Source organism: Hemiscyllium ocellatum, chromosome 6, assembly GCF_020745735.1.
Source record: "Hemiscyllium ocellatum isolate sHemOce1 chromosome 6, sHemOce1.pat.X.cur, whole genome shotgun sequence".
NCBI classification, from domain to species: domain Eukaryota; kingdom Metazoa; phylum Chordata; class Chondrichthyes; order Orectolobiformes; family Hemiscylliidae; genus Hemiscyllium; species Hemiscyllium ocellatum.
In genome coordinates this window covers 60,692,989-60,717,198 of record NC_083406.1, presented here as the reverse complement: position 1 = coordinate 60,717,198, position 24,210 = coordinate 60,692,989, and the positions used below count along the sequence as shown (strand labels likewise).

The window sequence follows — 24,210 nt, the reverse complement described above, 5'->3', positions numbered from 1 at the left end:
CTGAGGGCTTTTGCATGATGCTGAACATTGTGCAATCATCAGCAAGCACCTCACTTCTGACCTTATGAGGCAGCTGAAGATGATTGAACCTAAAACCACTCTGAGGAACTTTTTATGTTTAGGTGAAGTGGATAATTAATTCCCTTTTATAACTCCATCATGGTCAGTTGCAACAAACATATTTTTGTAAAGCATGCAGCTACCACACAGCAGTTAAACTTAATCAACCAAATCCAGATCAAAAACAAAGGAGAATCTGTTCCAAGGCTTTGAGCGAAAGTGGATTTTTACCATCTATTAAACACATGGAAAATAAAAAGATGCAATATCTAACACACAAAGACAATAAGCTTTAAAAATTTAAGATGCTGATTATCTATACAGACAATTGTATTTTAAAGTTTTTTAGGTTCCTTCAGTTGTAAAAATGAAACCTTGACAAATAATTGTATAGCTGTTGCTGTTTGTTTTCTTCAAAAGGGTGTACAAATAACTTTTACTTCTTGGTGAAAGACTTTTTTTAAGGTTGCTTTTTTTTTCCACCAAACACTAATCTATTAACTTGAAGATGGAGATTCTTCCAATTCTTGCTTCTAAGTCTATTTTTCCTAATCATTTGTTGCCCAGAAGTAGCCATTTGAATACAGAACTGGCTTAAAGGTGATGGAAGGTGATGGAGGACTGTGACCAGTGGTGTGCCACAAGGATCGGTGTTGGGTCCACTGCTTTTTATCATGTATTGAAATGATTTGAATGTGAACATAGGAGGTATAGTTAGTAAGTTTGCAGATGACACCAAAATTGTAGGTGCAGTGGATAGTGAAGAAGGTTACCTCTGAGTACAACGGTGTCTTGATCAGATGGCCAATGGGCTGAGGAGTGGCAGATGGAGTTTAATTTAGATAAATGCGAGGTGCTACATTTTGGAAAAGCAAGTCAGAGCAGAACTTATACACTTAATGGTAAGGTCCTGAGGAGTGTTACTGAACAAAAAGATCTTGGAGTGCAGGTTCATTGTTCCTTGGAAGTAGAGTTGCAGGTAGATAACATTGTAAAGAAGGCATTTGGTATGCTTTCCTTTATTGGTCAGAGCATTGAGTATAGGAGTTGGGAGGTCATGTTGTGGCTTTACAGGACATTGGTTAGGCCACTTTTGGAATAATGCATGCAATTCTGGTCTCCTTCCTATCGGAAGGATGTTATGAAACTTGAAAGGGTTCAGAAAGATTTCCAAGGATGTTGCCAGGGTTGGAGGATTTGAGCTATGGGGAAGAAGCTGAATAGGCTGGGGCTGTTTTCCCTGGAGCATTGGAAGCTGAGGGATGACCTTATGGATTTTTATAAAATCGTAAGGGGTATGGATAGGATAAACAGACAAAGTCTTTTCCCTGGGGTTGGAGGGTCCAAAACCTGAGGGCATAGGTTTAGGGTGAAGAGAGAAAGATACAAAAGAGACCTAAGAGGCAACCTTTTCACACAGAGGGTGGTGCATGTTTGGAATGCACCACCCAGAGGAAGTAGTGGAGGCTGGTGCAATTACAGCACTTAAAAGGCATCTGGATGGATATATGAATAGGAGTGATTTGGAGGGATATGAGCCAAATTCTGGTAAATGGTACGAAATTAGGTTATGAAATCTGGATGGCATGGACAAGTTAGACCAAAGGGTCTGTTTCCGTGCTGTATATTTCTATGACTCTGACTCTAAGTAGCTGTTGGTAAAGGTCCATTTGTATATTCCTGAATATGCTCATTATTTTCCAAGCCGAATACTCTACAGGCAAACTTTCAACGCAATGTGTAACTTATAGAAAGATGTGGATCAACTAGGAGACACAGAATTGGGTTTCAGCACCCTTTTATAACAATGTTAACTTTGGCTCAAACTGATCTTTTCTACTAATGGTTCCATGAGCTGCCTCAACTTGTTAACTATGAACACGCCAACTACTTTAGGTCAGTATTTGTCCTTTTAAAAAGATTGCTTTTTGTCCATGAAATTCTCAGATATTAAAATGTTGAATACTGAAAGTCCATTTTAACTACGATCGTAGCAAATAAAATCAGCATAAACCAGACATGCCAGAATTCAGTGGAATTACTACATTAAAATAATGGCCTACATGGTTTTTTGGAAATTCCAATCCGTGATGCTATCAAATTATTTATGTTTACAATATACTTTTTCACTGTACAGTCAGTAATCAATTATGTGATTCAATCCTGGGGTTCAGTATTCTTGCTAGTTTAATGATCTTCCACATTGTGTTACTGAAATATCTGGGACTGTCATTTTATGATTATCTTGTTTTGATTGCTGCTGTTTCTGCTGATACTTTTTTCTTCTATTGCTACTCGCCCTCCTACTGGTCTAAACTGATTACTATGATTCAAATTATGTTATGAATATATAGCAATCTGGCAATGTGATTCTTTGAAAACTACTTGCTCTTCTGTCTAGAATGCTGTAAGTTATATGGGTAAATACACTCGACAACAAGTAAAGGAAAATGCATGGCTAAAGAAAGAGGTAAGCAAACATTATACAATTTATTTTAACTTCATCTTACATTCTTTAATTAATATGTACAAGTATTAAACACAACAGACTCTTTTCACATAAGCCTACTTCCTCTCTAGACCATGTGCAAAAGCTTACACCTAGGAGTCCAATGGCAAGACCGCCGATCATTTAAACCCTATTGCCTAGATATTGGTGAGCTGCAGAATGTTATTAGTTAATCATCTATTTGAATGATTTGCAATCAGAGGAAAAAGACTTTTCAGTAGATACAATCATACCTAACTAAACAAAGATATCGAGTTAATGGATTCAAGCTGCATAAAGAATAAGCATTGAGGATCTTGTTGCCAGAGTTGATAGAGTTGTTAAGAAGACATACGATGTGTTAGCTTTTATTGGTAGAGGCATTCAGTTTCAGAGCCACAAGGTCATGTTGCAGCTGGTGCAGCCACACTTGGAGTACTGTATACAGTCCTGGTCACTGCATTGTAGGAAGGATGTGGAAACTTTGGAAGGGGTTCAGAGAGGATGTACTAGGATGTTGCCTGGTATGGAGAGAATGTCTTATGAGGAAAGACTAAGGGACTTGAAGTTGTTTTTTGTTAGAAGAAGATTGAGTGGTGACTTAATTGAGACATAGAAGATAATCAGAAATTTAGATAGGGTGGATAGTGAGAGCCTTTTTCCTCAGATGGTAATGGCTTGCATGAGGGGACATAGCTTTAAATTGAGGGGTGATAGACATAAGACAGATGTCAGAGGAAATTTCTTTACTCAGAGTAGTAAGGGCTTAGAATGCACTGCCCGCAACAGTAATAGACTCACCAACTTTAAAGGCATTTAAATGGTCATTGGATAAATATACGGGTAAAAAAATGGAATAGTGTAGATTAGATGGGCTTCAGATTGGTTGTACAAGTTCATGCAACATGAAGGGCCTGTACTGTGCTCTCTACTCTATCTTTGGATAAATATCCAGACTGCAGAGCTAACTAAATATTTTGTGACTAAAAATATTAATAAAAAATCAGTGCCGCTGTAATTATTATTTATTGTGATATTTCATTACAATATCTTAGAATACATCAGCATACAAATTAGATTGTGCCCAAAATTGGTTATTGGATTCACTAAGTTTTTAAAATTCTCTCATGGGATATGGTCATTGCTGACAAGACTAACATTTGTTTCCCAACCTTAACTGTCCATGAACAGAATATTGCTTAGCCATTTCATAGGTCATTTAAGAGTCAACTATATTGCTGTGGTGCTAGTGTGCTAGTGGTGCTGTGGTGCTAGTGTGTGTAGGAATGGGGATTTCACTAGTGAACAAGATAAGTTTTTACAACAATAGCTAATAGTTGCCATCATTACCATTACTGAAATTTGCTTTACATTCCAGGTTTATTAATTGAATTTAAATTCCAACTTCCCAGTATGGGATTCAAATCTATGGGAAACGTCCAAGATATTCCTGGAAAGCTGAATTTGTCTTACTTCAACGGGTTCACTCAGACCTCTTGGAGATATTGATACACTCTAATCTACCAAATTATTTCCCAGTTAAAAACAATCTATCTCTTCAATATTGAAGTCTGACATCATCCTGGATGTCAGTAGGAATCAGAGGAACACTGTGCATTGGTTAGAGTGATACTCAGCCCAGTGGAAGATGTTCGTGGTTGTTGGAGGTCAATCATTTCAGACCAAGGACATGATTACAGGAGTTCTTCAGAATAAGTTTTAGACACAACTATCTTCAGCTGCTTCATCAATAACCTTCCCTCCTTCATAAGATCATTAGTGAAATGTTCACAATTAATGATCAGCACCATTCATAACTCCACAGCTTATGATGCAGTCCATGTCAATATGCAGCAAGACCTGGACAACTTGTGGGCTTGGATTAATAAGTGGCAACACTTAAGCAACAGAAGTGCCAGATAGTGATGATCACCAGTGAGAAATAATTTAACCATCTCCCTGACATTCAATGATACTACCGTGCCTCAGTTCCATAATATCAACATCCTACATGCTATTTTTGATCAGAAATTGTAAAGAAGGTTGATGAACAATGGTAAATCTTTTTAAAAATTACTTCATCACTCATAGAAAAGGTAGGGCGGCACGGTGGCACAGTGGTTAGCACTGCTGCCTCACAGCGCCAGGGACCTGGGTTCAATTCCCGCCTCAGGCGACTGACTGTGTGGAGTTTGCACGTTCTCCCCGTGTCTGCGTGGGTTTCCTCCGGGTGCTCCGGTTTCCTCCCACAGTCACAAAGATGTGCTGGTCAGGTGAATTGGCCATGCTAATTTGCCCGTAGTGTTAGGTAAGGGGTATGGGTGGGTTGCGCTTCGGCGGGTCGGTGGGGACTTGTTGGGCCGAAGGGCCTGTTTCCACATTGTAAGTAATCTAATATCTAATATATTCCAGTGAGGAAGGAGGATTCTAGGAAAGGGATAAGTTGATCTTCTTTAACCAGAGAAGTTAAGGATAGCATCAAATTAAAAGTAAAAACAATGTGGCAAAGAATTGGGGAAGATTTGAAAACCACTAAAGAGAAAAACAAATGATGAGAGCAAACTAGCAAGTAACATAAACATGGACAGTAAGAGCTTCTCTAAATATATGGAAAAAAAAGACAGACAACAATGAGTACAGGCCCCTTAGAGAATGAGTTTGGGGAGATATTAGTGGGTAGGCAGAAAATGTCAAATGAGTTGAAGAAATACATTATATCAGTCTTCATTGAAATGATACTGCTAGCATTGCAGAAACAATAAATGATTAATGAGATAAATGGGATGGTGGCAATAAATAAGTATTAATTATCACTAGAGAACAACTACTGGAAAAACTAGTGGAACTAAGGAATAATAAGTCCCCAGATCATATGAGTTGCATCCTAGTATTTTTAAGGAAATAGCTACAGATATAGTGAATGCACTGGTAGTAATCTTTGCAAGAAATCTTAGATTCTGGAAAAATCCCAGAAGATTGGAAAAACTGCCAATTCAACAGTTTGACTCAAAAATTGAGGGAGACAAAAAAAAGGTAACTGTAGACCAGTCAGCTCAAAATCTATTATTGATAAATTGTTATAATCTATTATAAAAGATGTAATTGCAGAACATTTAGAAACTCAGTATAATCAAATACAGTAAACATGGCTTCATGAAGAGAAGATCATGCCTAAAAAACGTGTTGCAGTTCTTTGAGGAGGTAACAAACAGAGTAGATAAAGGAGAACCAGCAAATGTAATATACTTGAATTTCCAAATGGCATTCATTAGGGATTACACACAAGGCTATTTAGTAAGAAATTGTGATTTTAGTAATGTATTGTGGCTAGTAATATTAGCATGGATGGAGGATTGGTTAACCAATGAAAGACAAAGAGTTGGGATGAAGGGAGTTTTTTCAGGATGGCAACCAGTAACTTGTGGTGTGCCAAAAGGATCAGTGCTGGGGCCACAATCATTTGCAATGTAAATTAATGGCTTAGATGAGGGAAGTGACTGTAGTATTGAGAAGTTATGTATGACAAAATACCTGGAACGGCAGGTAGTAAAGTTGAAACAGGGAGTCTACATAAGAATATACACAGGTTGAATGAGGTAGAATACAATTTGGAAAAATGGTGAGCTTATGCACTTTGGCAGGAAGAAGAGAGGAGCTAAATATTATTTAAATGAGGAAAGACCATAGAAGCTGCAGCCCGGAAGAATTTTCGGATCTTAGTAAATGAATTATGAAACTATAGCATCCACGTTAAGTGGGTAATAAGGTAGGCAATTGGAATGTTGGCCTTTATCTCAAAGAGAATGGAGAATACAAGTAGAGAGGTCCAGCAAAAGCTATACACGGCATTTGTCAGGCCACAGATGGAAGACCGTTAAAACTGTTTTGTCCCTCTTATTGAAAGAAAGGTATACTGGTTTGTCAGTCTAGAAGTATGGAGGGATTATTTTTATGAGGAGAAGTTGAGTCGATTGGAACTGTACTCATTGGAATTTAGAAGTATGAGACAGGACCTTATTGAAACATTTAAGATTTTCACTCATCAAGTAGAGTACTGAATGCACTGCAGTGAAGTGTGAAAGTGTTATGGAAGCATTTGTTTTGATTTTTTTGAATAAAAATAATATGCAATAGTATGGAGGAAAGCAGGTTATAGGAACTATGTAATGAGGGTCATTTGAGGAACTAGTGCAGACACAACAGGCTGAAAGGGCTCCTTCTGTGCCATAGGACAATTATGACCTCTGAAACAGAGATGAGTTGTATACTGCAAGACTCCTAGCCTCTGAACTTCTTTTGTAGCCACGATATTTATAAAGCTATTTCAAAATTTTATCCACTTTTCACCATTTCAAGACATCCAGAGGAGGAAGTGTTGGATGTCTTGAAATGGTTAAAAGTGGATAAATCCCCAGGACCTGGTCAGGTGTACCCTAGAACTCTGTGGGAAGCTAGATATTTGTATCATCAATAATCACAAGGGAAGTGCTGGAAGACTGGCGGTAGGCAAACGTGGTGCCACTGTTTAAGAAGGACAGTAAAGACAAGCCAGGGAACTATAGACCGGTCAGCCTGACCTCGGTGGTGGGCAAGCTGTTGGAGCGAATCCTGAGGGACAGGATGTACATGTACTTGGAAAGGCAAGGACTGATTAGGGATAATCAACATGGATTTATGCATGGGAAATCATGTCTTTCAAACTTGATTGAGTTTTTGAAGAAGGAACAAAGAGGATTGATGAGGGCAGAGTGGTAGATATGATCTATATGGACTTCAGTAAGGTGTTCGACAAGGTTCCCCATGGGAGACTGATTAGCAAGGTTAGATCTCATGGAATACAGGGAGAACTAGCCATTTGGATACAGAACTGGCTCAAAGGTAGAAGACAGAGGGTGGTGGTGGAGGGTTGTTTTTCAGACTGGAGGCCTGTGACCAGTGAATGCCACAAGGATTGGTGCTGGGCCCTCTACTTTTTGTCATTTACATAAATGATTTGGATGTGAGCATAAGAGGTACAGTTAGTAAGTTTGCAAATGACACCAAAATTGGAGGAGTAGTGGGCAGCGAAGAGGGTAACCTCAGATTACAACAGGATCTGGACCAGATGGGCCAATGGGCTGAGAAGTGGCAGATGGAGTTTAATTCAGATAAATGTGAGGTGCTGCATTTTGGGAAAGCAAATCTTAGCAGGACTTATACACTTAATGGTAAGGTCGTGGGGAGTGTTGCTGAACAAAGAGACCTTGGAGTGCAGGTTCATAGCTCCTTCAAAATGGAGCCGCAGGTAGATAGGATTGTGAAGAAGGCGCTTGGTATGCTTTCCTTTATATACCCCTTTATGTACTCCTGAATACAGGAGTTGGGAGGTCATGTTGTGGCTGTAGAGGACATTGGTTAGGTCACTGTTGGAATATTGCGTGCAATTCTGGTCTCCTTCCTATCGGAAAGATGTTGTGAAACTTGAAAGGGTTCAGAAAAGATTTACAAGGATGTTGCCAGGGTTGGAGGATCTGAGCTACAGGGAGAGGTTGAACAGGCTGGGGCTGTTTTCCCTGGAGCATTGGAGGCTGAGGGGTGACCTTATAGAGGTTTACAAAATTATGAGGGACATGGATAGGATAACTGGATAAACTCTTTTCCCTGGGGTCGGGGAGTCCAGAACTAAAGAGCATAGGTTTAGGGGAAAAATATAAAAGAGACCTAAGGGGCAACGTTTTCACGCAGAGGGTGGTACGTGTATGGAATGAGCTGCCAGAGGAAGTGGTGGAGGCTGGTACAATTTCAACATTTAAAGGGCATTTGGATGGGTATATGTAGGAGGAATTTGGAGGGATATGGGCCGGGTGCTGGCAGGTGGGACTAGATTGGGTTGGGATATCTGCTCAACATGGACAGGTTGGACCAAAGGGTCTGTTTCCGTGCTGCACATCTCTATGACTCTATAACTCTAATTCAGTTTCTGATCAATGCTAAACCTCAGGATATTGATAGAGAGGGATTCAGCTAGGATAACAGTATTGAGTGTCAAGGGCAAATGGTTAAATTCTTATTGGATATTGTCATTCCCTGGCACAAATGTTACTTGTCACTTGTTGTGATCTTTCTGCATTTGGAAAGGGATTGTTTTGGTATCTGAAAAGTTGCGAATGGTGTTAAATGTTGTGTAATTATCAGAGAACATCTTTATGCCTGACCTTCGGATGGAAGGAAGGTCTTTAAGAAGCAGCTGAAGATGGTCCTAGCAGACTGCCCTGAGGAACTCCTGCAGAGATGTCCTGGAGCTGAGAGGACTGACCTCCAATAACCACAACCAACTTCCTTTGTGCCAGGTATGACTAACCAGTGACAGTTTTTTTCTGGGAAATATTTGTGGAAAATCACCTCCAGTGAGTTGTTTAGTTATCCTTTGCCATTCAGAACTGGGCATAGCAGTTCAGCAATGTGGGAACCTGCATTCCACAAAGATAAGTGCCACCATTTTCTCTCTTGCCTCACTCTTAGAGTCACTACTCACTTTAACTAAATTACTGCACATGCCTCTCATTAAGGCCTATGAATAATAACTTTCACTATTGCATACATCATATCCACTCAGTGGCTGTCAGCTACCTCATTCTCCCAAAATACTAACCCATCTAATCCTCTGCATTTCCAACTGAATCACTAGGAACACTCATTCTTAACTGGCATCAGCTTTTATCCAACAACTAATTCCCTCTCGTGTGGGTACGACCAGCTCCCAGTAAAGCTCCGTCCTGAGGCAGCCAACACTAAAGCCCCTCATCTCCACTTCCTCACGTGAAGAGGAAGCTACTATTTCCTCAAAGGATGCAGCATCAAGGCTTTCACCTGCACCCTTCTCCATTCAAAGACTTTCACCTCAGTGTTTACTCAGGAGCACAATCTGGTGGGAGTATCACCTACACATCTGCACAGTTGCTCACGGAAGAAATGTTCCATGTCTGTGACACTTAGAGGATTGCTGGAGAGTAGATACCTGTTTAGCTGCAAGAAGATGAGTCCCTATTCTTGGCATCAGTGACTTAGTCAAAGTTCAGAATCAGCCACAGGAACATCAGGCGGGTTTGTTAGAGGCTCTTAGAAAGCTTATTAAAAGATGGAGGAATTCACCAATATTATCAACACATGCTGGCTGCCTCTAAGAACAGGCATATTCTCCCCATGTCTGCATGGATTTCCTCCAGGTGTTCTGGTTTCCTCCCACAGTTCAAAGATGTCCAGGTTAGGTGAATTGGCCAGGCTAAATTGTCCATTGTGTCCAGGGATGTGCGGGTTAGGTAGATTAATCATGGGACATGAAAGGTTACAGAAATAGGGTAGGAGGGTGAGTTTGTATGAGATGCTCTTCAGATGGTCATCTGTGAGCTTGTTGGGCTGATTGGCTTGTTTGGAAACTGTAGGGATTCTATGAATCACATTCCAAGTACCCCTTCCTCTCAGGCGACCAGTTGTAATCAGCATGCACCAATTAGTAGACCTCAGAAGCTTCCTCCTTAGGACTCTCCACAGATGCCTGGCCCTTCCACCTCTCCTTGTTTATGATTGCACAGCCTGTAGGTGTCCAAGCCACAGAGAATTAGCCTGAATCTGAGCAAGGCACCCTCAGCAGGCTTTGGCCATCATAGCCTAAATGGTCTTTGTCGCTGTCAGAATGAGTGAGAGATGAGCACCTCTTCACGTGTCCCAAAGGTGAAAGCAGTTGTAATGAGCATGTATTGCTCATCTTTGATAAATGACCAACTCCTTGACTGCAGAAAGCATCAGGCATCTTGCAAGTCACAGAGGCTGGCAGCCTTCAAGTAACTATAAAGTGAATAAGCACTAAGAAGATGCATCCTAACTAAATGCATGACTTGTATGTTTGTTTTGGTATGTAACCTGGCAGAGGAGTGCAAGTCGTCAGTACAATCAGTTCTGCTAGAACGCATATTTCTTCAACACAAATTGGCTTTAACACGATTAAAGGATATAAATCATTATTTGTAGAACATGAACTTTCCTTACCTGTATTGGCTATAGTGCAATTCTGGCCCCATTAGTTTAAATGGTGCGGTATTGTGTGATCTTTATGGTGCATGAGATCGCACAAAAATGGAACTATCATGTTATAGAACATAGAACATAGAAAAATACAGCGCAGTACAGGTCCTTCGGCCCTCGATGTTCCGCCGACCGAAGCCTACCTAACCTACACTAGCCCAATAACCTCCATATGCTTATCCAATGCCCGCTTAAATGACCATAAAGAGGGAGAGTCCACCACTGCTACTGGCAGGGCATTCCATGAACTCACAACCCGCTGAGTAAAGAATCTACCCCTAACATCTGTCCTATACCTACCACCCCTTAATTTAAAGCTGTGTCCCCTAGTAACAGCTGACTCCATTAGCGGAAAAAGGTTCTCACTGTCAACCCTATCTAAACCCCTAATCATCTTGTACACCTCTATCAAATCTCCCCTAAACCTTCTTTTCTCCAATGAGAACAGCCCCAAGTGCCTCAGCCTTTCCTCATATGATCTTCCTACCACGCCAGGCAACATCCTGGTAAACCTCCTCTGCACTCGTTCCGATGCCTCCACATCCTTCCTATAGTATGGCGACCAAAACTGCACACAATACTCCAGATGAGGCCGCACCAGAGTCTTATACAACTGCAACATGACCTCAGACTCCGGAACTCAATTCCTCTACCAATAAAGCCCAGTACACCATATGCCTTCTTCACAGCACTATTTACCTGGGTGGCAACTTTCAGAGATCTGTGTACATGGACACCAAGATCCCTCTGCTCATCCACACTAGCAAGTAGCCTACCATTAGCCCAGTAATCCATCTTCTTGTTACTCCTACCAAAGTGAATGACTTCACACTTAGCTACATTGAACTCCATTTGCCACCTTTCTGTCCAGCTCTGCAACTTATCTATATCCCGCTGTAACCTGCCACATCCTTCTTCGCTGTCCACAACTCCACCGACTTTCGTGTCATCCACAAACGTGCCCACTCAACCTTCTAGCCCCTCCTCTAGGTCATTTATAAAAATGACAAACAGCAATGGTCCCAAAACAGATCCTTGTGGAACACCGCTAGTAACTGCACTCCAAGATGAACCTATACCATCAACGACTACCCTCTGTCTCCTTCCAGCCAGCCAATTCCTAATCCAAACCTCTAATGCACCCTCAATGCTATACCTCCGTAGTTTTTGCATTAGCCTGCCATGGGGTACCTTATCGAACGCCTTGCTAAAATCCATATACACCACATCTACTGCTTTATCCTCGTCCACTTCCTTGGTCACCTTCTCAAAGAACTCAATAAGGTTTGTGAGGCACGACCTGCCCTTCACAAAACCACGCTGACTATCCTTGATCACATTATTCCTATCCAGATGTTCATAAATCCTATCCCTCACAATTCTCTCTAAGACTTTGCCCACAACAGAAGTGAGACTCACTGGCCTATAGTTACTAGGGCTATCCCTACTCCCCTTCTTGAACAAGGGGACCACATTCGCTATCCTCCAGTCTTCTGGCACTATTCCCGTAGACAACGACGACATAAAAATCAAGGCCAATGGCTCCGCTATCTCCTCCCTAGCTTCCCAGAGGATCCTAGGATAAATGCCATCAGGCCCAGGGGACTTATCTATTTTCATCCTTTCCAGTATTCCCCAGACCTCTTCCCTACATACCTCAAGGCCATCCATTCTAATCACTTGTGACTCAATATTCACATCAGCAACAGCATCCTGTTCCAGAGTGAATACTGACGAAAAGTATTGATTTAGTGTCTCTCCAATCTCCTCCGCCTCCACGCACAACTTCCCACTACTATCCTTGACTGGACCGATACCTACCCTAGTCATCCTTTTATTCCTGACATACCTATAGAAAGCCTTTGGGTTTTCCCTAATCCTACCAACTAAGGACTTTTCATGTCCCCTTCTCGCTGCTCTTAGCTCTCTCTTTAGATCCTTCCTGGCTACCTTATAACTCTCAATCGCCCCAACTGAACCTTCACGCCTCATCTTTACATAGGCTGCCCTCTTCCCTTTCCCAAGGGATTCCAATTCCTTATTAAACCACGGCTCCCTCACAAGACCCTTAACTTCCTGCCTGACTGGTACATACTTATCAAGGACACCCATTAGCTGTTCCTTGAACAATCTCCACATATCATTTGTGTTCTTCCCTTGAAGCCTATTTTTCCAATCAACGCATCCTAAGTCATGCCTCACCGCATCGTAATTTCCCTGCCCCCAGCTATAACTCTTGCCCTGCAGTGCACACTTATTCCTCTCCATCACTAGAGTAAAAGTCACCGAGTTGTGGTCACTGTCCCCGAAGTGCTCACCTACATCCAAGTCTAACACCTAGCCTGGTTCATTACCTAGAACCAAATCCAGTATAGCCTCACCTCTTGTTGGCCTGTCTACATATTGTGTCAGGAAACCCTCCTGCTGACATTGGACAACCACCGACCCATCTAACGAACTCGAGCTATAGCTTTCCCAGTCAATATCTGGGAAGTTAAAGTCTCCCATAACAACCACCCTGCTACTTTCACTCTTCTCCTGAATCATCCTCACAATACTTTCCTCTACTTCTCTCAGACTATTAGGAGGCCTGTAGAAAACTCCTAACAGGGTGACCTCACCTTTCCTATTTCTAACCTCAGCCCAAACTACCTCAGATGGCAAGTCTTCCTCCATCGTCCTTTCCACCGCTGTAATATTATCCTTGACAAGCAATGCCACACCTCCCCCTCTTTTACCCTCATCTCTGACCCTACTAAAACATTTAAACCCTGGAACCTGCAACAGTCATTCCTGTCCCTATTCTACCCACGTCTCTGTAATGGCCACAACATCGAAGTCCCAGGTACCAACCCACACTGCAAGTTCACCTACCTTATTTCTTATACTTCTGGCATTGAAGTATACACACTTCAAGCCACCTTCCTGTTTACAGACACCCTCCTTCGAGATCGATGCCACGTTCCTAACCTCCCTATACTCAAGGTCCTGTACCCTAAAGCTACAGTCCAGGTTCCCATGCCCCTGCAGAGTTAGTTTAAACCCTCCCAAAGAGCACTAGCAAACCTCCCCCAAGGATACTGGGTGTCCCTCAGGTTCAGGTGTAGACCATCATGTAGACCATGTAGTCCCACCTTCCCCAGAAAGAACCCCAGTTGTCCAGAAACTGGAATCCCTCCCTCCTGCACCATCTCTGTAGCCACGCATTTAACTGCTCTCTCTCCCTATTCCTCGACTCTCTATCACGTGGCACGGGTAACAAACCGGAGACAACAACTCTGTTCGTTCTAGCTCTGAGCGTCCAACCTAGCTACCTGAAAGCCTGTCTAACATCCTCACCCCTCTTCCTACCTACGTCGTTGGTGCCAACTGGACCACAATCTGGGGCTGCGCCCCCTCCCCCTTCAGGACCCGGAAAACACGATCAGAGACATCACGTACCCTTGCACCTGGGAGGCAACATACCAATCGTGAGTGTCTGTCGCCCCCGCAAAACCGCCTATCTGTTGAGTCCCCAATAACTATCGCTCTACCTTTCTCCACCCTTCCCTTCTGAGCAACGGGTACAGGCTCCATGCCAGAGGCCTGAATCTCGTTGCTTATCCCTGGTAAGTCATCCCCCCCACAAGTATCCAAAACGGTATACTTGTTCTTGAGGGGAATGACCGCAGGGGGTCCCTGCACTGGCTGCTTCCTCCCACTCCCCCTCACTGTCACCCATCTCTCTATAACTTTCGGAGTAACTACTTCCCTAAAGCTCTGATCTATGACCACCTCTGCCTCCCGAATGATCCGCAGTTCATCCAACTCCAGCTCCACTAACACGGTCTTGGAGGAGCTGGAGATGGGTGCACTTCTTGCAAGTGTAATCAGCAGGGACGCTAATGGCTTCCCTCACCTCTAGATCTAAAGAAACAAACAAGCAAAATGCAGCACTTACCTGCTTACCACAATGGGTCTTATTATTAGGTTAGAGGAGGAGGGCGGGTGGGAGGCTCTACCACTGTAGTGCCTTTGGGTTCCTCGCCTGCGCGCTTATATAAGGAAAAAAACCTTCCCAGGTAAGCTAGCGCGACACCAGCTTCCGGGTCCGCTAGGCGCTTAAAAAAAATTTTAAATTTTAGCCGTTAAAAAAACAATAACTGGACTATACCGCGACTTAAAAAAAACACCACCAGACAGCCGTTACCTGCTCCGCCGAGAGAGTGAGAATCAGACCCAATTGTATTCCAGAGTTCCAAAATAAGGTCTTGACTGGCTGAAGGAATTGAGAGTTGGTCTGAAAGCAGCCATGATCATAGAATCATACAGCACAGCAGATGGTGATATGAATCTGGTGGCTTTGCTGTTGCTGACTTGCATGAAGGAAGGGTAAAAGAGGATTGTGTCCATGGAATATGCATATTGCCAGGTATTCACTCTGATGTTCATGTCAGGAATTTACGATAACTAAATTCTCTGAGAAGGAAAGGCAATTTGGAAGCTACGTAGAAATGAAGAAATTTTGATTATTAAGGGGATGCAAATGCACAGAAGTAAGGTAGTTACCAGTCATCAGCAAGATTCTGAACTCGAGATAATTAGAAATAACTTTTCCCTGATATTGACTTGCTGGGTTTTTCATTTTTACTTGCATTTTCTCACCTTATTTTGCCCTTATCCATACCTCTCAAGGAAGCAGAAATTCCACCCTTTTTTCTTGAAAATCCAGAATTGATATGAGTTTGTTCTGAAACATAAGTATCAAGTATCACAGTTTTAGCTGTTCCATAGTCAGAAGACTGTTTATGCTAGTGGTTTCCCGACTAAGATATTCTGCAAAAGAATGATCCTTTATTCTGGACACAAATTACCATTTAGCTCTTTTTACACTGATGTTAAGCTCAATGTAAATATTCCTAGCCAAATCAAAATTCAGGGAATGAATTGAAATCATTGTCCAATCTGCCAGTCATTCCCAGTTCAAGTAAACAAAGCCCGAATCCCGCTGCCTAACTTACTTCTCTCTTCAAAGCTTTCATTTCTATTCTCTCTTCATTTGTTAATTTTCCTTCCTGGAATTTAATATCAAGCTTCCGTATCTCTAGTTCTTTTGCCATTTCATACTTCATCTGCACGAAATCCTACTTAACTCCATCGTTGATTTATCTAGATTCACCTCCAAATGCTACGCTATTTCTGTTTCTTTTGACCCCCTGCATTAAACTGTACCTTTATGACAGATGATTGCAGGGCACCTTGGGGTTGCCCTTCACTTCAGGCTGCCTTTTTTTTCAGGGCACATCTTCACTTTGCATTGCCATCACAATTGATTAAACTTGCACTTCTCAATTCTAGACTTATTGAAAAATTTCTTGTATTTTTAAATTTTATGGAATAAAGTGAAGGTGGGTTTTTAGTAATGTACCACCTGCATTATTACTGCTAAACATCTTCACTGTCCATAAAAGTTTTGTGTGGAATCTTCCCAGCCCCTGAATGATGAAGCATCAGCAAATCAGTTAGAGAGCTAGAGTAAGATTTGCAGAAATGAGATTCTCAACAAGAAGGAAAGGTCTGATTTTCCAACCAAGTCTTGATCCATGAGACAAAAATCTCATTAGTGAATAGCCAGAGGCCTATTTAAAACCATTTGTATTAACATGCTATTGTTACGCAACCTCACCTTATTGATATGCAAGTTCCCAATCTCCCAACCATCAGATTGAAACTAGAATGTTGGTCATCAGTCACTAATATCTCAGAGCAAATTCAATAGGCAGTGATTGTCCACACACCCACCCATGGGCATTGGCATCGGACAGTACCAGCCTCACCATCCCTTTATGGAACATCCCTGATCCACTTACAATTATAGCTGTCCATATTAGTGCAGCTTCTTGGAGTGCACAGTCTTCTTTCATTGTAATACACTTGCCAGGACATTTTGTAGGCAGGGACAGGCACCAAACTCATTGATTCGAATGTAGGAAATAGGCTTTGAAATTGCGCCATGCCAGAAATCCCAGGAGATTCCCACAGTAGTGAGTACCTTCGCCTGTAGCAAGAAGGAAGGTAGGACAAGAGGGGTACCATAGAGGTGGTGTACATGGGTAATGAATCAAGGTTTGAGAATAGCATGAGAAATCATCTGAGGGTTTGTAGAGAGAAACACCAAAACTGATACTTAATTGATTTCTGGGAATGTTCAGCCTTATTTTTCTGTCCACTCTGATTTTCTTTTAAAATGTGGAATCAATCAATTTTATCTGTATGTTACCTTTTAAATTCAATCATAATCATTTTTATATTCTAAAATGAACATTAAAATTGAAGGATATTAAATATCTTGTTTAATGTGTGAATACTTCAATGTCATTGGCTGCTTAACTTGCTCACTAACATCAATGCTGCTGCACTTATTACCAGATTTACAGTAAGTTTCTAAGAGGGTTGTGACAGTGGGGATATGGGCCAAAATCAGTCCTGGGCGTCAACTCAATGAAAGGTAAAAACAATGACTGCAGATGCTGGAAACCAGATTCTGGATTAGAGGTGCTGGAAAAGCACAGCAGTTCAGGCAGCATCTGAGGAGCAGTAAAATCCCCACCCCTTTCTGCCTTCCGCAAAGACCATTCCCTCCATGACTACCTGGTCAGGTCCATGCCCCCCTACAACCAACCCACCCTCCCATCCTGGCACCTTCCCCTGCTACTGCAGGAATTGCAAAACCTGCACCCACACTTCCTCCCTCACCTCCATTAAAGCCCTAAAGGAGCCTTCCACATCCATCAGAGTTTTACCTGCACATCCACCAATATCATTTATTATATCCATTGCTCCTGATGCGGTCTCCTCTACACTGGGGAGACTGGACGCCTTCTCGCGGAGCACTTTAGGGAACATCTCTGGGACACCCGCACCAATCAACCCCACTGCTCTGTGGCCCAACATTTCAACTGCCCTCCCACTCTGCCGAGGACATGAAGGTCCTGGGCCTCCTTCACCGCCACTCCCTCATCACCCAACGCCTGGAGGAAGAACGCCTCATCTTCCGCATCGGAACACTTCAACCCCAGGGCATCAATGTGGACTTCAACAGTTTCCTCATTTCCCCTTCCCCCACCTCACCCCACTTCCAAACTTCCAGCTCAGCACTGTCCCCATGACTTGTCCTACCTACCTATCTTCTTTTCCATCTATCCACTCCACCCTCCTCCCTGGCCTATCATCTTCATCCCCTCCCCCACTCGCCTATTGTACTCTATGCTACTTTCTTTCCTCCCCCACCCTCCTCTCATTTATCTCTCCACCCTTCAGGCATTTTGCCTGCATTCCTGATGAAGGGCTTTTGCCCGAAACGTCGATTTTACTGCTCCTCGGATGCTGCCTGAACTACTGTGCTTTTCCAGCACCTCTAATCCAGAATGAACTCAATGAAAGTCAAGAGGAGGTTACGAAGAGTCACTGTTTTGACAGGAAAGTTGAGGAAGTCAACTTACAGGCAAACCATGCCACAGAGACTTCCTGGTTAGTATCAAACACACTTCATAGAATTCCTACAGTGTGGAAACAAGCATTTGGCCCAACAAGTCCACACCGATCCTCTGAAGAGTATCCCACCCAGACCCATTCCCCTACCCTATAACTTTACATTTCCCCTTACTAATGCACCTAACCTACACATGCCTGGATACTGTGGGCAATTTAGCACGGCAAATCCACCTAACTTGCACATCTTTAGGTTGTGGGAGGAAACCAGAGCACCCGGAAAAAACTCATGCAGACGTGAGGAAAATGTACAAACTCCACACAGTTGCCTAGGGTGGAAAGAACCTCGGACCCTGGTGCTGTGAGGCATCAGTGCTAACCACTGAGCCACCTCTTGTTTCATCACTGACAAAATTTCAGGTGAAAGTTTGGTCAGATTTTGATACTGATAAACTTATTATTTGTTCATGTTTCTGCAGCTAAACCTATATAGTCTCGAAGTTACTAATTTGGAACAAGCAGTACAAAAAGTTGAACAGGACAATCTGAAAATTTTGAGTCAACTGTTTGATTGCCAGATCAGTGACCTTAATGTATGCAGGTAATTGTCAATCCTCATAAGTATTTAGACATCTCTTACCTTCTCAATATACTATTAACAGATCTGTACAGTCTTAATTTTAATACTTAAATGCTATTCTTAATGTTTATTATACCTGCCATATTGCCTTTTTAATGCATTGGTATCAGCTGTAATTAAGATTTGAGTGAATGGATTTACCAAGTTATAAATCCTTGCTGTAAACCCAAAATATTAGTAGCAATACTCAAAATAATATACAAGTTACCCTTTTAGCAAAGTTTTAGGGAGAAATTTTATTTTTGGTAAGATGTAACTCCATTCTATATTATGCCAACTGTGCCATATTTCTGAAAGTGTCAGAAAAGACACAGCCAGTAAAATCACATGTTTTTGTTTCCACCTGATAGATACAAAATCATTTGTTTCATACAATTTGCAGAACCTGCTGGCTTCTCTATTAGCATGTTTGGAAGCAGGAAGAGCATTTAGTAGGGTAGCAACTCCACCCCAATTAATTATGGGATGGGAAGGCTCTTATCATCCTTCAGCATCCCACCAATTGAAACCTTCAGGTGACAACCAGTGACCACATCAGGGGCTCAAATGCTTCTGCTTTTAATAATCAAGCTGCAGGTTTGTCATGTGGTATGCACAACAAGTTCATCTGTATTGGCTGTTTGTCTGAGTGGCAGCATGGCCCTCACTCAAAGGCATTCCATTCCAGGTTAAAGGAATGCAAAATTCCTCCCATCATTACTTTAGTGTGGCCTGCCTGGATCCCTCCATAATCTTATCTGTTCAGTAGGTAGTTGTCCTGGAGTTAGCCCGTGCATATAAAATATACTGAGAAAGATTCCTGCTAGCCTTTGAGTAGCCAGTGATACTCGGTTGCAGAGACCCCTGCCTCAAGAGTTTTGATCCTGTGCTATGGACTAGGCCAAACCACTCAAAACATTCTTAAGCAGGCAACCCAGACTATAAGCTGAAAATGTGTTGCTGGTTAAAGCACAGCAGGTTAGGCAGCATCCAAGGAATAGGAAATTCGACGTTTCGGGCATAAGCCCTTCATCAGGAATCCTGATGAAGGGCTTATGCCCGAAACATCGAATTTCCTATTCCTTGGATGCTGCCTAACCTGCTGTGCTTTAACCAGCAACACATTTTCAGCTATGATCTCCAGCATCTGCAGACCTCACTTTTTAACCCAGACTATAACTTTGCTATTTGTTTTGGTAAATGTACAATGAAAATTATCCAGAGTAAGTTAGCTAGTTTGACTACCATGTTTTAAAATAGCTAACAATTTATTCACAAAATTACAGAATGAAACACAAAGAACAGAATATAGAATATCCACAGAACAGTCCACCAAACTAGACTTAATCATGTTGTTCTTAAAAATAAGTGCAATAATCCCAATAAACGAACCCCTTAAACACAGTAAAAATGAAACAGGGGCTTACAGGTTGAAGTTAGAAGGGCAGAAGAGAGAGTCTAGCAGCCTGTTTCCACACAGCCCACTGCTACACTGTCCCAAAAGCCTCAGCTGCCTGGAATGATCACTCCCCTTTCAGTATACAGGTTACTTTTAAAACATGAAAGCCTGAAGTCTAAAGACTCATTTGTTTACATATACACAAAAAGCTTCTCAGTAAACCCTTTCATCTCTGTACCACTTCAGCCGATTCAGAGCCTGGGTTGTTTTATGACCCCTCTGAAAAACATCAAGGCCACAGTATACTTGAGAAGGAACAACTTTCTGACACCTGTGGAAAGGTCTGCCGATGACCTGTCATGTGCCTAGTTGACTCTGGATTCATTAGGCCTTCCCCAAAGAGGACAACGTATGTGATTACCAGCTCTCCAGTCACCAGATAAGACTCATCCTATAATTGATCCTATATGATAATTCAAATCTTTTTTTCCAATGGTCGTAGAAACCTGTTCAAAATTCGTGCAGCTGGATCAAAGAGCCAAGATGGTGGGATATTGGAAGAAGAATTAGCTAAATTAACGTTCAGAGGCGAACCTTCAGGTAATAATAAGAAAACAAATTGTAAATCACATAGGAATACTTTATTTCAGAAAACAATATATATTTCCGCGTTGTTAAATAATATTCATGTTTCTGTAACACTACATTTTAAAAAATATATGGTTAAATATATGATATTGGTTAGTAATTAACAATGGACAGATCATTTGACATTGAGTTCACATCATTTGAGTTACTTTATTCAAGTAATTACGTGCAGTGATTTAGGATAATACAGATTATTTGTATTCATTAATGGGATGTGGATGTCACTGGCAAAGGCCAGAATTTATTGCTGATCTCTATTTACTTTGGAGAAGATGTGTTGAGGTACCTTCTTAAACCTCTGCTGTCCTTTGGGTTTAGGTATATCCATAATGCTGTTAGGAAGGGAGTTCCAGGGAGTTCCAGGATTTTGATCCATAAGGGAAAGGAACTGTGATATGGTCCCCCCAGGTTTGGATGGTGTTGGAGGGAGCAGATGGTGTTCCCATGGATCTTATGTCTTTGTCCTTTTAGGTGATAGAGTTTGGCAGTTAGAGAAGCCTGTGTGAATTGCTATGGATTTAACCAATAGCTGGAGATTATTCAACACAAAATGCTTGGTGATTATGAGAAACAGTTATATACTACTGTCCTTTCCAGATGCCCTGTTGATCCTATCATCCTAGGCTACCCTTGTCTCCTGCAGGTTTAGGAAAAGGGGGAACTAAAAAGTTGAGGAAAAGCTCCAACTAAAAGGGAATCAAAGATCTAAAATGATGAAGAACCATTTATCAAAAGGTCTGTAAATGGGCCTATAATTCAGAAATTGAAATAGAGCTAAAGCTACCCCTTAATGGTCATGCCCAATTTGTGACAGAGGCAGTGTAGCCTTGCCAGAAAGTACCACGCCACAAGGCCTCTTCAGTACTTTTCTTGATCAACCCATGCTGCAACCAGAAGAGCAAATTCCCGTTGGAGCCAATGAAAAGGCATTGTTTTACAAGCAGCGGTCTATACCCTTGTTTCTTCATTGACTGAAAGATAAAGTCTAATGTTACTATTGGGATGTGAGCATGTTTCTCTGCATTTTGAACAAAACAATAATATGACAATTGTCATCTTCCAAACCACCCAGAATTCAGGAGATTTTCTATAGACATTTATATACCATAAGGTCAGAGTAGATCCAATTGCTAACAATTCTTACATTCAGTTTCAATACAATTACTACAATAGTGAAACGGTGTTCAGTAGTCTATCGAGCAGGACCTGGATAAAATGGAAGCTTGGGGCAGACAAATGACAAGAGATATTTGCACAAATGCATCATGTCAACATCATTACAAACAGGAGAAAGGCAAGTCATTATCCTCAACCTTCATGACATCTCCAACATACCGAGGGTTACCATTGTCAACAATTTCAAATTGACCAGCCATATCAGCACAGTAGCTGTAACAGTAGGGCAGAGGCTGCATATTCTGTCACAATATAGTTCACCTTCTGAACCTTAAACCCTACTTACCATCTAAAAGAACTATTACCTATATATTAATGCAGTCACATTAACATTCAAGATGCTCAATCCCTCTGTCTAGGATAGAGCAATCTGCTACCATTAGAAACAGTGTCCATTGCATTGCTTTACAAGTATCACCATATTTTAAAGAAATTACTTATAGATATGCAAGAATTGAACAAGCAGCCACCAAAGGAGCAGAAAAACAACAAAAGAATAGGAAGTGAGCATGTCAAGACATAAAGTGATGTGAGAGAGAATCTGAATCCCAGTCACTGTGGTTGGGTAGTAGAGGGTAGTAGTAGTTGGACACAGAGGAACCTGAAAAAGGGGAAAAACCTTAAAACCAACTTTCTGGACTATAATGAGGCAATGGAATTTGGCAATGATGCAAGTGAGCTGAGACACTCTGACTGAGTTACAACACATTGAGGTTAGAACTGCAAGCAGAGCATAAAAAGATCAAGCCATGAGGTGAAAGAGTTAAATAAAAATCTACTTAGACTGATAGAAGGTAAGAATGGGTGTTCTACACCAATTGGTGCTCTGACTATGCAGAATGAGCAAGTAGATCATAATTGCAATAAAGCAAGTACATGGTGGTGCAATTTGCAGACTAAGAGGCCAGCTACCCCTTGGAAAATGAAACTACAACATATATGCATGAAGATATCTTGGTGTCCTGAAAAGCAAATCATTAAAAAGCAATGCCATGGTGATCCAAAATGGCAGCGATCTAGGAAGATCGCATTGCAGAGCTCTGCACCACATCGCAAGCGGAACGAAGTCCTAACCCACCCTATCCAGACCAACACGATATTCTGGGACTCTGGAAAGGTTGTGGAGTCCCAGGAAACTGTTAGAGAGCAACTTACCTTGGTTTTCACTGTCCAGTGATATCGAAGAAGGGAGAAGGTAGGTCTGAGGTCAGGCCCGTGCCCAGCCTGCAGGATCCTCAGACTTGATTTCCTACCAGGTCCTGATAAAGGAGCTCATGAAATCTTGCAAGATATTGAGCAAGCAGATAGAGGAGAAGCTGGCCCCGATCGCTATCATGCTGTAGAAGCATGAACAGCAGCTGGGAGACCTATAGGAAAGAACACATGAGGTAGGACACAGAGCCACAGTGGTGGAAGCCGATACTGGTTCCTCCAAGCACAGCATCCAGGTCCTGGAGATGCATGTCTGTAATTTGCTTGACCAGGTTGCTGACTTCGCTAACAGGGGCAGGAGAAAAAAATATTTAGATTGTCAGTCTGCCGAAGGCTAAGGAGGGTGAGCGGCTGGTAGAATTTATTGAGGACTGGTTGCCGAAATTCCTTAACTTGGAAGTTAGAATGAGAAGTTTCAAGATTGAGAGGGCTCATTGGGTCACAGCACGGAGGTCAGGTCTGGACCACTGTCTCGTCCTATCTTGGTACGGTTTCATCACTATAGAGATGAGGAGAGAATCAAGGAAGCTTCCAGAATCCAAAGGAAGGATCCGAAGGCCCTAGTTTACGAGGGCTCTAAGATCATGTTCTTCCAGGACTTTTCAGCGGCGGTGATCTGGAAAAGAAACTCCTATGACAGCATCAAGAAAAGACTGAGGGAGTTCGGGATCCAGTACTCTGAGGTATCCGGCGATGCTTCAGATCACCTTAGATGGATCTGTATATCTCTTTGACACATCGGAGGAGACAAGCGACTTTGTGACAAATTAGCTTAATGTAAACAATTTTGTATGTACAAATAATAGTGCTGTTTGGGTACATCTCTATGACTCTATGTCTCTACTTCTCTCTTAAAAAAAAAGGAGCACGTCCAGTCAGGGATTTCTTTTCTTTTTTATTATCGGTAATAATCTGGTCTAAACTATTTTCAGGGGCGGTTTAGATGTGTACTTTCTATTTCTAAGTTATACCAAAATATGGATGGGGTACTCACCTCTTGTTTTCTTTCAAAATTTCTTTGTTCACAATGTTATTTCAAGGTGTATTTTCTTACTTTTCTGCTTGTGTTTGTGATGC

General features: G+C 41.9%; 1 protein-coding gene across 1 annotated transcript in view; it reads left to right on the top strand.

Moving 5' to 3' along the window:
- Positions 1-24,210, top strand: part of ccdc83 (coiled-coil domain containing 83) — a 60,140-nt gene that overhangs the window by 23,879 nt on the left and 12,051 nt on the right. Inside the window, exons 6-8 of the mRNA XM_060826953.1 lie at positions 2,462-2,530; positions 18,559-18,680; positions 20,600-20,697. Of these exons, the coding sequence (XP_060682936.1) occupies positions 2,462-2,530; positions 18,559-18,680; positions 20,600-20,697 (289 nt within the window). The remainder of the gene's footprint in view (positions 1-2,461; positions 2,531-18,558; positions 18,681-20,599; positions 20,698-24,210) is intronic.